This window comes from Arvicola amphibius, chromosome 1, assembly GCF_903992535.2.
Source record: "Arvicola amphibius chromosome 1, mArvAmp1.2, whole genome shotgun sequence".
NCBI lineage: Eukaryota > Metazoa > Chordata > Mammalia > Rodentia > Cricetidae > Arvicola > Arvicola amphibius.
In genome coordinates, this window is record NC_052047.1 from 110,298,510 (window position 1) to 110,312,809 (window position 14,300).

Sequence of the window (14,300 nt, forward strand, 5' to 3'; positions counted from 1 at the left end):
TCTTCATGTCCACTTCATTTTCCATAGTGCCTGGCACAACAAAAGTGGGCAGTGGACATTTGACCAATGGGTAAGAATCAATAAAGACTCATCCATTTCCACTTTCCACACTCAGTCTCTCCCACAGGTGTCCAGAGTACTCAGTGAACCTCTACTCGTTTGTTTGTGAGCCCTTCCTGCAGACCCACAAAAACAAGAGCAGCGTGGTACTTACTCTCAATCCCAGAAACAGATGCGCTTGCTGTCTGGTCCTAGGTGGAGTCCAGAATTAAACTGAAAGCATCACCACTGTAAACTTGAAAATACAGCCGAGGAAACTCATGCTGTGGTTCTTAAAAGAAGCAAACTCCAACCATTTGGGTATTTGTGAAACAGCAGACTTTTAACAACTGTGCTAGGATGGAGACACAGGGAGATTGTGTTTTTATGTATCTGATCATTTTAAGTCGTATTTCTTCTCTTCACATCAGGTAGAAGAACAAAATGGCACGAGGTAATCGCACCACCGTGACAGAATTTGTCCTCATGGGATTCACAGATCGCCCTGAGCTTCAGCTCCCCCTCTTTGTGGTGTTCCTGGTGATTTATCTCATCACCCTGGTGGGAAACGTTGGCATGATCCTGCTCATCAAGGCAGATTCGCGGCTTCACACGCCCATGTACTATTTCCTCGGTCACCTGGCTTTCATTGATCTCTGTTATTCATCTTCCATTGGGCCCAAAATGCTGCAAAATTTATTGGTGAAGAAAAAAACCATCTCCTTTTCAGGCTGTTTTGCTCAGCTGTACTTCTCTGGTGCCTTTTCCACTACTGAATGCTTCCTCTTGGCTACCATGGCCTATGACCGCTACATGGCCATCTGCAACCCCCTGATCTACACAGCCATCATGACACAGCGGGTCTGCAAGGAGCTGGTGGTAGGAGTCTACACCTACGGTTTCCTGAACTCTGTCATACAGACAGTACTGACTTTCCAGCTGTCTTTCTGCAACTCCAACGTGATCCACCACTTCTACTGTGCCGACCCCCCTCTCCTCGCACTCGCCTGCTCTAACACCCACAACAAAGAGAAGCAACTCCTGATCTTCTCGGCTGTGAATCTTACTGGATCCCTCATGACCGTCCTCATCTCCTACATCTGCATCCTGGTCTCTATCATAAAAATCCAGTCTTCCCAGGGCAAGTGTAAAGCCTTCTCCACCTGTGCCTCCCACCTCACCGTGGTCACCATCTTCTACGGGACGTTGTTCTTCATGTACCTGCAGCAACCAACAACAGGGAATTCATGGAGGTATAGCAAAGTGATCTCTGTGTTTTATAGCCTTGTAATCCCCATGCTTAACCCTCTCATCTACAGCCTGAGAAATGCAGAGGTGAAGGAAACCCTGAGAAGAATGCTAGAGGGCAAAGCTTCACACTGAGCAGGGTGCTACGATGCCGTACTGTGGACAGCAGTACACACCAAGCTGATGGAAATGGAGTGGGTCAACTGCTGCCCAGTTAGGAAGGAGTTAATCCAATGGAGGATTTTCATGGCCCAAAATAAAGAACCGCCTCATGGACATGAGTAATATTTAATCCAAGCAATCGTCATGAACTAATTACAATTTATTTGTCTGCTAGAAAAATTATGTGATTAATTATGTATGTCCTTCATGTGTTAAAGATGAAGTGGCTGACTACCGTTTCATAACAATTTGAGCTCCACAGTCATGAAAATCCTCAAAACCCATATTCTGAGTAGAGTTGTGCACTAATGATGATGGATATAAACTGCCCTTGTAAGCATCTTGTTATTAAGCATTTTCCAGTTTGATGCAGTCTATATCAGAGTAAGCTATTTGTTAGTCTTAAAAGTACTCTTTCGCAACAAACTGCTGTAGGCTGTGGTTAAATTACAAGGAACATCTCAGAAAAATCTTACTAACCCAAATGTAGTTGTAATCTTCTGTGCTTTAAATGAACAATATAAATATCAGTGTGGTACTAAGGAAAGGAAAAATGGGATTCAGCTGAATATGGAATGTGTTTAAGAAAAGAAATCTAGTTAGAGGAGATAAGGGTGGGGATCGGGGGACTTTTAAAGATATTAAAAGTAGTCATTATTTAACAAGCAAGGTTTAATTTTTCTTATCTCTGGAAAGTATATCTACAGTGGCTTTCTCTTTCCTTTTTTTACACTTTCTTTCTTTCTTTCTTTGGGAGTTAGGGTATATGAAAAAGGGAAAAAGAAAAGCTTCCTGAGGAAACTGCATTATGGCATGCATGTTTCTGATAAAATAATTTTATTAATTTAGAAAAATATGATAGTTTTATAACATTTTATGTATTCTTTGTTTCCACAGATCTGAAATTCCACTTTCTTACAGCTAGTTGTGTAAACTCTGGTGTGTCTAGGGGTAGGTGAAAAAACATATTTTGTCTTTTCTTAGGCAAGAAGATGATTGTTCCAAGTTTAATTCTAACACTTGTTTCAGATCATTCTTAAAACACACGAATCTGTCACAAACCTGTAGATGGTCCCCTGAGCTGTTTTCAAAGATGATTATGATTTCAAACAGTTAAAAATAACTCACCAATTAGCTATGAGTAATTTTTTAAATCAATCAAGAAACAAAGGGACCTAGTTGTGCCCAAATTAGCCACCCAGATAACAATGTGTATATGTGATCTCTGTTGCACTGTTACTTGTGCCTCAGTAATTTAGGAAAATAGAATTAATTGAGTATTTTAAAGTGCTTTTCTTTGATTCTGAAGTCTATCTGAAGAACTGAATTACACATTGCGTTGGTGAGTGTAGAGAAAGTGTTGACTAGTTACAAAAGAAAAAACCTTTAGTGTGATAACATAAAGCAAGGACAAAGGGCAAGGCATAAACAGACATGAGAGGCAGCACAGAGGCCGACAAGGAGAAAGGCTCACCCAGTGGTTCTAAAATGGGACGGGAGCCTGGGTGGAAGGCCAGGAGCTCCTGGAAGAGAGGCAGAGGCAATCTTCACTTTTCACCCTCACACCTACCACACCTGGCTAGGAGCTACACCTGAACTGTTCTGCTCTTATTCCTAACTCTAAAAGAAAAAGATCCATGATTGAGAATTGAGATGGAAGAGGAGGTTCCTGGAGTTCGGTCTGGAAGACTGGGCTTCAATATCCCCAGTAAGACTAATGTCAAAGAGACATTAAGACACAAGAGTTAACAGCACAGCTTGGACACAGAGGGGCAGCACTTGAGAAGCTGATGATGAGATGATAGTCCAGGGGCTGCTTGTAGCAATGGACCTTGACCCACAAGGGGCCTTTGCTGAAGAAAGACCTGACTTGTTGAGATAAAGATGAGCAGGTACCAATGCTGGGTGGAAACTTGTGTTTTCAACCAAAAGCTATGTTTATTTCCTAACTTGTTTTTCCCTCAAACTATGTTCAAATCAGTTTAACCTACAAAAAAAAGAAGTATTTACCATGTTTTAATACATGCCTCTCAAAAAATTAATTATACCCTGCTTTTCAAAGTGATATTCTGTATAAACAAATTCTCAGAAAACTGAAGACAGGTCATGAAACCTCCTCAGACTGTGCTTAGCCCTAAGAAAATATCTTCTGAAAATAAAAATGCGACCAAAGTAATGGAAATCACCTGGATTTAAGAGTGTAATATTTCCTTGAAAGTGAAAATAAAAACGTTCTCATATATATAAACAAAACATAACTTTATTTTTTTCCATGGTAATTCTCAAATGGTTTTTATGTGTCACCTTTTACCACACAAGCATCTTTCCCCAACTGGTCTAATCTGTCACCAAGGGGTTACATCTGCTCACATAAATATGAATGCTTGCTCCTTTGAGCACAAATCACTAAACTTTTCAGTTAGGATAGACTTTTTTTACTTATCAACACTTATTTCTCCATTGAGTTTCCATGCCTGGAAATATGCCAAAATTATTTCTTTTAAGTCAAGCACCGAAAAGAAACACAAGAATACCAACAACTCCTCTTTTCTGCATCCCTTCACACTAGTTGATCTGTGCAAATTCTAACACTCTTACGCCTTCAAGTTCTCTGCCCCATATTATCACCTGGGCCCTGGATGCACATCTCATGCAGAGTGAGAAAAGACTAGGTCAGTTCTGACAAGTGGCTCTGCCTGCAATTAGCAGTGCGTCCACCAGAGATAGGGAGCCAAGGAGCTCAGAACTTAGGGAGTTCAGGCTCCTGGGAAAGGGACAGACTTAGCCTGCTCTTCCATTTAGGTTGCTATAAACATATGACCACTTTCTGAATAATCAGAATTTCCGTCTCACGTAAGATAGGTCAAATTAAAGAAAAGGTTTTTATAATGCATGAGTATGTGTTTTATGCCTCTGAAGCAGCTCTAGTTCCCAGAATGATTACTCTATGACCTGAAAAATAAAATTTTGTTCACACAAGCTTCCATTCCACGGTTGAGTGTGTGGCCCACTGGCCTGGACACGTGTCGGCCTGCAGTTTCCACTCCTCACAGCAGGTGATGTACTGGGTGTTGTGACCGCCAGGCTCAGGCGGTTTACAGAGCTAAGGCAAACCTAGGCTCAGGATGTTCCACGACCTCAAGTGTATCAGCTTTGGAGAGGAACTGGAAGAGCCCGGTCCATCTTCTCCTCCCCATAGAAACCTTTCACTCTGCTCTTAGTGTCTTTTCTCTTGTCTCTATCTTTCTGTTTTATTGTTATGATAAATAATATTTTATTCATCATTTTCCCTGCCAAAACTAGCAACTAGCTTTCTGTGGGAACCCTTCAGATGTGGAATTTAAACGAATGTCAGTTATAATAATGCATCAATTAGGAAACTGGTTAATGATATTTGTGTGGAGAAACAGTCATTTATATGGAGAAAGGTTGAAGTTCGCTTTTTAAATTGTGAGACTATCTTTCCTTCTTACATTTGATACAAGTCACAAATTGATCCAGAAATGACCACAGGCACAAACTAGAAACCCTATCAGCTTTAGTCTAGGGTGAAGTTCTTTGCTCTGTTTGAATTAATTGTCCAAAGACTATCTGATAAGTTTTTGTTTCCTATGCATATTTCTCTGTACATTCAACCATTACATTGATCAGAAAGAAGTCTGTGTCTATATAACCTGATCTCTCGCTGATTCCTGATAGTGCTACAATCCACATTTGAGAAGTGTGTGTGTAAGAGTACATTAATAGATACTTGCAGGCCACACAAGCAAAATAAATTATTGTGGGCCTGAAAAACAGGCATGGCTGAGGAGAGTAATAGTTTTCTTAGCAAAGCCGCCTTCTAAAGCGCAGGCCTGCGGGAGCCGTGATGGTGCGGTAAGAAGAGCCTCAGGGTCAGAGGCTCCCTTAGATTCGCTCTGCACCATGTCAGTCAAGCTGCTTGACCCCTCTGAGCCTAAGTTAGGTAAATAATATCTCACAGAGTTGTGGTAAGATTAAACTGGTACAGAGAGCTAAACTACATTCCAAGTACTGAAATAGAACAAAATTTCATTTTAGGTAGTCAGATTGCAGGATTCTGATGCATCCTCAGGTTCTCTGATTTGAAGCTACTGCTCAGTAAAAAATCCTTGTCTGTAAAAAGTTCATACCTATCTGTATGACAAAACATGGAAGTTGCATTGACTAACGGACTTTCTTTATTCCTGTGGGTCTCCAGAAAGAAGTGCAACCCATTATCTCCCCGCAGGAGCTCCTGTCCCAAAATTCATAAGTCAGTGATTTCCAACACGGACCCTGTGCCCTAGAAACACCATTGTTTCCTGCACTCAATGAATCGATAATACCTTTTCACTGACCTTTCTTTGACTCTGAATCACTAAGACTCAACTTGTTCCCAGGGACAAAATCCTAAAGTTCCAGAGTGGTCCGCTAGGCGCTGTGTGCCTTGTAGCTGTGGAGGGTCGCCTTCCCCTCCCCCATCTGTGACTGCTCTGAGCTGCTGGCTCCGCCCAAGCCTGTGAGAGAACAGTGAGAGGTGAGCCAGCGGTGGATCCAGGTGTTTTGAAGGTCAGCAAGAGAGAGGGCATCTCACCTTCTCCTGCTTCTTTTCCACGATCTCCGCTGGGACTGGCAATAAACTTGGAAGCATTGACAAGAGTCAATAATGCCTCTCCCTCGACCACCGCCTTTCCCTTCCTTCCGGTGCTGTCCCCCATCCCTCAGGAAGAATGAGCCCACATCTGATGCCCCGAGGAGGGTAACAGGAGCCTGGTGTGGGGCCCAGAGGCTGGGAAAGAGAATAGGTAAGAGGGCAGGGAGAGGAGCCTGAGCCGGGAGGATGTGATAGGCCCCGCTGACTCTCCACCAATGCACTGGCCACTGCTTCACTCTCATGTTGATGAGTCATACATGAAAACGCAGTTTTCCCTTTTAAAGAAGATGCCTAAAAAGAAAATAACTGAATTGCTAAATAGTGTCTCCTCCCCCCTTTCTCTTTCCTCCCTCATACACATCACTATATCAATGTTCTGCTGGAACCAGGAACTCAAAGCTGTACTTCTTGATTGATTCATTTTGCATGTATTTGTGTGTGTGTGTGTGTGTGTGTGTGTGTGGGGGGGGGAGAGAGAGAGAGAGAGAGAGAGAGAGAGAGAGAGAGAGAGAGAGAGAGAGAGAGAGCACATGTGAAGGTCAGAGAGCAGTGTGGAAGTCAGTTCTCTGCTTCCCCCATATAGATTCTGAGGATTGAACTCAGATCATCAAGCTTGGAGACAGCTGTTTTTACTGGCTGAACCATCTAGCTCCCCTTTAAAAAAAAATCAAAAAATTAAAAGCTAAACTGATGGAAATCGATAATCACTTACTTTGCAGTCTGCTTTTCCTTCTCCATTTCCACGGAGTGCACCTTCCCTAGTCACCTCTCTTTATATCTCTGGCATTTAAAACAGAGGACAAGATTACTCAGTTATTCACCCATGCATTAATGTAGTCTTACATCAATCCTTTTCTCTTCCATTTCTATGGTGTTGTGGTAACTTTGTGCCTGGCCCTCCCTCACATCTCTGCTTTTAATCTCCGACAACAAAGATACATTGGTAGATTTATATCTGCACTAATAAATAATAATATCAGCAAGTCAAGTCAATTAAAGATAGGTTTAACAGTTAACTAAACAACAAATATTAACATAAATGTATACATATCTTATACTTCATGTCCATACAAATCAAAAAGTGATCATATCTTAATGTAATAACGGAAATCTCAAAGAAACTGAGAAGAATATATGTGAATATTTTCTGGCCTATTTTAAGGGAAGCATTAAGGCCTGAAACTGCAAAGAAAACGTGTGACAAATTTGATAAACTCAAATGTTTAAGTTTCCATTATAAACCCAGAAAAAACATTCACTGGAAAAATAAAATGTACTCAACAGAATTAGTAGTCACAAAAGAGCTAACAATAGAAGCATAGAAATAAGATATAAGTATACAAATGTGAAAAATAAGAGAGATGAGTGGCTAAAATGTGTAAAACTTGTACAACACTGTTAGTAATCAAATTAATACAATAATGAGACAGATTTTCATATTTTATTGGCAAAGATAGTAACAGTTATTACTTACCAGAGGGGTGATAGTACCAAAGTGGAAGAGACACATGTGGATACATTTTGGGAGTATTCATTGGCATAAAATTTTCAAAGTTTAATTTGACAATGATCACTAAATCCCTACAGTTAAACATCATTTGATTCAGTAATTTCCTTTGTAATGGTTTATTTCATGAAAATACTATAAGAAAGTAACACTATCTATGTGTTTAATAATTTATTGCAATAGTTTTTACAGCAGTTTTTAAAAAGCATCAGTAATAGATATGCATCAATGAAGGAATGGTTAAGTAAAATACTTTTATGACCTAGCAGTATATAATGTCACAGATAAAATGATGCTACAGATATCTTATTTTTCTAAAAATGCTCAGAATATATGTGCAAAAATTTTCTACTCTGCTCATGATACCATTTTATTTTTAATTACATATGTGAATATTATAGATTTAATGGTAATATATAATAGTATTTCTAGATGACTGTATCCCAGATGTTTTTAGAAATAAAACTAAGAAGTCAACCCCATAACAGTGTCAGCAATGTTACCACACACTATCAACTCCAAGTTCTCTTCCCACTACCCAGTGCCAGACCTAGGGATATATAAAGGGTGAGTGCTGTGAGAAGAGAAGGGGGAAAAAGACATCAGAGGACTGATTATAGTCTTGATATTTCCTACCTCTCCTGGAAACCCAAAAGAAAGAAGGCAAAACAGAAGGATCGTAGACCTTTAAATACCCTCTTACCGCGCTGAAAATAGGCATCGCTCGGTAATTTTTAACTGGAGGTGAAGTTCTACAAGATCTGTGAGGTGAGTTGTAGCCATGCCTTACCCAAGATGTGTTCGACGGATTCCAAGAAGGCACCAAAGAAGCAATTTGAAGCAGTAAAGTGAAGTCCAGAATCCAAGTGGGGTTAGGCTTGCTGTAGGTTCCTGGGCAAGTTCCTCACCTTTCCTCTGCCGAGAAGTCTGCTTATTCTCTGCACAAGGACTTGACTATCACATTCTCAGAGATGTCTTCCATGAGTCACAGCCTCAAGACAAGAGAGAAGTAGAAACCCCATATTCTGACTGCCCTGATTACAGAGATCCAGCTAGTACCCAGGAGTCCACAGGTCTCCCCCCTTGTCTGAGACTGCTGCAGATAGATTTTTATTTTTTGTTGTTGTTGTTGTTGTGCTTTAGACTTGCCTAGCATACAGAATACAGGAAGGAATCTGCTCAAAGTATTCCCAGATATAAATGCAAACAGTCTGGGCTTCTCTAAACAGTCTTAGGCTCTGCAGTTTGCATGTTCGGGCTCTCCAGACCCTTCTAGGGCTGTGCTCAGCACTCCTTACCCTCCGTGTATCTCCCTTAATCTTTAGAGTAGTAAACATCATTATTACTAACTATAGACTATGTGAGCAAATCGGAACTTAGACTAAAGTGACATATCCTAAACCAAACTGTGCAGTGGTGGAGAGGACAGATTCGGACCTAAGGAGAAGGAGGGATTGCATCCCTGCCTTTCTTTACAGAGGTGAAGTCACTACATCCAAACGTGCGGCTTCACTTGAACTCTTCCCTTTCCCTCGCTTTACGGTACGTCCATACTCACATCAACAATACTCACGTGTCAGCTACATTAAAATCCTAGTTTCAATTAAATATTTAATAAGACTAAAAGAAAGAATGGGAAATGCATTGGCCTGAGTAGCATGTTGCTAGAATGGAGGCTTGATACTGTGCAAGTCCTCGGTTTCCAGCTCTAGGTCTATGATGAGGGGGAGGTCGCAAACCACTTATCTGTGCAGTGTGGTTGACTCCTGTGCCCATGGCATCAGAACTGATTTCCTGTTGTTTTTATTATGAGAAAGAATAGCTGACCTCCATGTCAGCTGCTCTCAGAGTTGTCACAGTTCAGCAGAACCTGTCAAACACAGCCTGCCTGTGCACCTGGAAGCCTGGCTTCCTTTCATCCAAGCTGTTCTCGGTCACAAAAAAATATACAAAGGAACCTAAAGAAAGCTCCTCCATATATTTCTGCAGCCTTACTAGATTTTTCTCAAAAGAATATACACTAAGGCATTTTAGGATAAATGGTAACTTGCTTCCCATGCGTGGAATAATTCGCTTAAGAGTAGATGTCTGAACCCTACCTTTATTTCCATCTCAATATCCTAAAGCCACAGGATCGAGTTACTACCATGGTTTAAAAGGCATTAGAGTGGACCCAATTTTTTTGACAATTTAAATCCCATCTGAATCTCTCAGTTTTGCAGTGAAAACTAAGTTTTGAGATGTGATATATGAGGTCCTAATAAGTGCTTAAATTATAAAATATAAATAAAAAAGGGAGAAGAAAGGCCTCTCAGGCTTCCAAACCTGTGCGTGCTTAGTAGAGGAGCTGTAAATGCCATAAAATCCCCATCACATCGTCAGGATCCAGAAGGAATGTTTTCATCAGGACCCTTCAAAGCATCATGCTAAGTTCTCAATTACTATATCGTTAAAAGTTTGGCATAACTCAAGCACATTATAAAAAATATTCATTTAACGGGTCAAGTTCAACTAAACTGCCAGATGTCTTACATATGCTGATATATTTGCCTCATTTTTGTAAGTTTTGCTAAAGTTGAATGCAATACCTGAGAGTTACTTTTAACATAACATTTTTAGAAATCAGAGACATTTGTGCTGGAAGTCACTTACTTTCATGTCCTTGCTACCTCGAATGTCTGTTACCAGGTATGCACCATGCTGCAAATGAGGGGAGTTTGTTGAGTCTGGGTTTTAAATAACTTGAGAAAATGGGTTCTTGCGACCTTCCCCCGGGGTTTAATACTAATCCTGCTATTGAGAAAATTGGAAGGATATTATTAGGAAAGTCACAGAATGTGCAGCCCCTACAACACAGGAGCATTGCATGCACATGCAGTTCAGCCTTTCCTCTCCTGTGCAAACTGCATGATTCGCCCATTCTTTTTATTCTAATCAATAGTTTCATTTGCACATCTTTCTTAGTCCTAAATACAATGTCCTCCTGAAAGTACTAACTCAGCAGAAAAAAAACACAAAAATCAGATGCTAAGTCAAGAGAAAAGAAAGTTACAATGTCCTTCCCAGGCCTCCCCAGCTGTCCCCACAGCTTGTGTTGACGACAGTTGTTTATGTGCTAAGTTCCTTGAGGGCATAAGGGCACCTTCATCCTCTGGATGTTCCACTTTGCCTATTTTTCTTGGTGTTTAGTTCTTTCTCTTCTCGCATGCTATATCCCTGGTACACAGAGATGCCATCTTCAGAATCTGAGTACCATTCAGACCAGATACATGTAAGCAGAGGAAGCAGGAAGATCAGCAGAGGTGACACTCAGTTTCACCTGGAATTCTTTATGGAAAAGGGACCCTATGGGTCCAACCCAAACATGCAAACCCTCCCCATTGACATGGTGAAGGGATACACCAAGATGCAAGAACCAGCATTCAGCATTACATCACTGCTGGAGAGCCTGACTTACTGAGTGGGTAGGTGTTTCAAGGTCATTTGAACTTAAGCTTCTAATATTTCATATTGTAATTGACTAATTGTCGGGCCTTAACTATTAATCAGTTGTGAGTTTTATCAGGGTATTTTGGAATGCCTGAATCAACAGCTCTGAGATCAAGACTAAAACTGTCTCTGCATGAAAGACTGAAAACCAGATTGCTGGGAAATGATGAACTCACAGACTGGCTCCTTGAGCCACTATGTCCATTGTCCCAGTGTTCTCTTTTGCCCTTTCCATGGCTCCTAACTAGACAATCAATAAATATGGTTGAAATAGATTTCTGACTTTAAGAATCACGAAGAAGAATACACAAACCCTATGTTCTATGAGGAACAATGTGCTCACCTGTAGTTCCAGTTTCCCTCCTGCTCATGGTGTCTACCATTCGAAAGCTCTAGCATTTCTTCAGGTCCCTTGAACGTGATGAAAGCTCCATGCTTATGAATGAGTTCTAGTACATTTTAAAGTGACATTACTATTATGTTATTCTTTATTGACAGTTTAGGGAGAAAATCAGTTATAGATAAAAAAATATATATATCTTCCTCGGAAATGTGAAAGCATTGTCCTACGATGTTCCAGAGGCTACTGTCCCATTGTTTTGGTATCTTTGTTTCTTTGATTTTATTATTTTTAACTGTGTGTGTGTTTGGAGGGGGGGTATCTGTGGGTCTGTGGCCATGATTCCTGTAGAGCCTGGAAGAGGATGTGGGATCACCTGGAGCTAGAATTACAAATGGTTGTGAGCCAACCAACTGAGGTCCTCTGCAAGAGTGGAGTGCTACTCTTAACCATTGATCCATCCCTCCAGCACTGTTTATTTGCTTTTGAGACAGGAGCTTACTTGTAGACAAGTATGGCTTCAATCTCATGGTTATTCTCTGTCAGCCTCCAGAGTGCTGGGATCACAGACATGAAGTACTATACCAGGCAATGCATGTTCTTTTAAAACATGGGTTTTTTTTCTGTCTATAAATGCAAAATTTTGTTCTATCCTTTGTGTGCTGAAGTTCTATGATTTTATTTTAAAGTGATATATTTAACCTACAAAGATACTTTTAGTTTTCTTTTTAATCTGTAAAGACATTTGCCTAGTATTCCCTCACCACCAGTTCATTTCTAGCATTTGTTTGAAATGACTCCCCTAGTAAACAACTTACGATTGCATTTTGCTTTTGGTGAAACTATAGAATATTTAACTTTAATAATGAAAATCATTCACATACATTTTGATAATTATAGAATTTGGACAACATTATTTTTTTCTGGCGGTATGTTTTTATTTCCATAATTTCATACTTTTCCTTTTCCATTGTTTTACACTAGTGATCAAATTACAAGCACACACAATAAGTAAATAATAAATAGCAGTAGCAAGGTGGCTCAGCTACCTGGTGATGCATCAGATGAACTAAGTTTGATCCCCTAACCTATATTAGAGTGGGAAGAGAGAACCAACTCCACAAAGTCGTCTTTTAACCTCCATCCACATTCCATAGCATGCATGCCCCTCACACACATACATCATATTCTCATATTCTCATATTCTCATATTCTCATATTCTCTCTCTCTCCCTCCCCCCCCTCTCTCTCTCTCTCACACACACACACACACACACACACTTACACACACATCTCCAAGGCTCAGAACATGTCTACTACTGTTTTATTGCTGTGAAAAGACACCATAACAAAACAAATTTTAAAAAAAGCAAAGCACATAATTTTAGTCTTGTTTACAGTTTCAGAGGGTTAGTCCATGACCATCATGGTAGAAAATATAACAAGCAGGCAGGTATGGCACTGGAGCAATACCAAAGAGCTCACATCTGATCTACAAATGACAGACAGAGACAGAGGGAAAGGTTAGGCCTCGCATGGACTTTTGAGAACTCAAAGCCCACCCCAAGTGACACATTTCCTCCAACAAGGCCACGTCTACTCTAACAAGGCCACACCTCCTAATTCTTTCCAAAAAGTTCTACTGACTGGGGACCAAATGTTCAAATGCATAAGCCTGTGTTATCTGTTTCCATTCAGTCCTCCAAAGCACGCGCTAGAGAATAAGAAGAGTGAAGCAATTAAGAGCTGGAGGAAGAAGTGCTTGTGGAGTATGCTCTTCAAGGCTTAACAAGGCTACCACACTCTTTTTAGTCATTTATTTATTTGCTTGTTTATTTATTTATTTATTAAAAATTTCCACCTCCTCCCATCCTCCCATTTCCCTCGCACTTCCCCCACTCCCCCTCCCCCTCGCTCTCCAGTCCTAAGAGATGTCAGGGTGCCCTGCCCTGTGGGAAGTCCAAGGCCCCATCCCCATGCAGGTCTAGGAAGGTGTATATCCAAACAGACTAGGCTCCCAAAAAGCCAGTACATGCAGTAGGATCAAAACCCGGTGTCATTATCATTGGCTTCTCAGTCCATCCTCATTGTCAGCCACATTCAGAGAGTCCTGTTTGATCACATGCTCATTCAGTCCCAGTCCAGCTGGCCTTGGTGAGCTCCCATTAGATAAGTCCCACCGTTCAAGGCCACCCTGGACTACACATAAGTGATCCAATCTAAAAGAGAAAACAGAGCTCACACCAAGGTGATCCCAGCACTCAGAAGTCACAGGCCTTTAATCCCAGCACTAGGGAGGTGGAGACAGGAGTGACGTGGCTGGGCAGAGAAGGAAATATAAGGCAGGAGGCGACAAGAGCTCACTGCAGTCTGAGCAGCAGTCAGTCTGAAGATACAGTCTAGGAAGTCAGTCTGAGAAGGCAGTCTGCAGACAGGATCTTTTGGTCTGAGTATTGGCAGGGTAAAAACCCTAGTGCCTGGCCATTCTGCTTCTTTGACCCTTCAGCTTTCATCCTTTGATAGCTGACTCCAAGTTTTTATTATTAAGAACAACTAGAATTCATGCTACAGTTGATTTGTTATTCTTTGTTTAGTTTCTTTGTACTTGTGAAAAGTAAAGATTGTGGAAAAATAGATACATATAGTTTCCAAATTCCATGCGCTATAATGTAATCGTGCAGATGTTTACTGTCTAGGTGATCATAGTATGTTTAAATACTATTGGCCATGGGACATCTGGTTAGCTCAATCAGTACAGCATGAGATTCTTAAATACAGTATTCAAATCCAGGTTTCCCAACTGATTCCTACATGCTTAAGCTGTTACTATCAGATTCTGTTCATCATCAAAAGAAATATGC

General features: G+C 40.7%; 1 protein-coding gene across 1 annotated transcript; it reads left to right on the forward strand.

Annotated features, from left to right (window-relative positions):
* The first annotated feature begins 483 nt into the window (after positions 1 to 483).
* On the forward strand, positions 484 to 1,422 carry LOC119823705 (olfactory receptor 1030-like). The gene has a single exon (XM_038343812.1). It carries the CDS (start codon positions 484 to 486, stop codon positions 1,420 to 1,422), a length of 939 nt encoding a protein of 312 aa, XP_038199740.1.
* Positions 1,423 to 14,300: the final 12,878 nt, after the last annotated feature.

Bases quoted from the DNA above. Each gene is read 5' to 3' on its own strand.
- LOC119823705 (XM_038343812.1), top strand. From the start codon at position 484: ATGGCACGAGGTAATCGCACCACCGTGACAGAATTTGTCCTCATGGGA.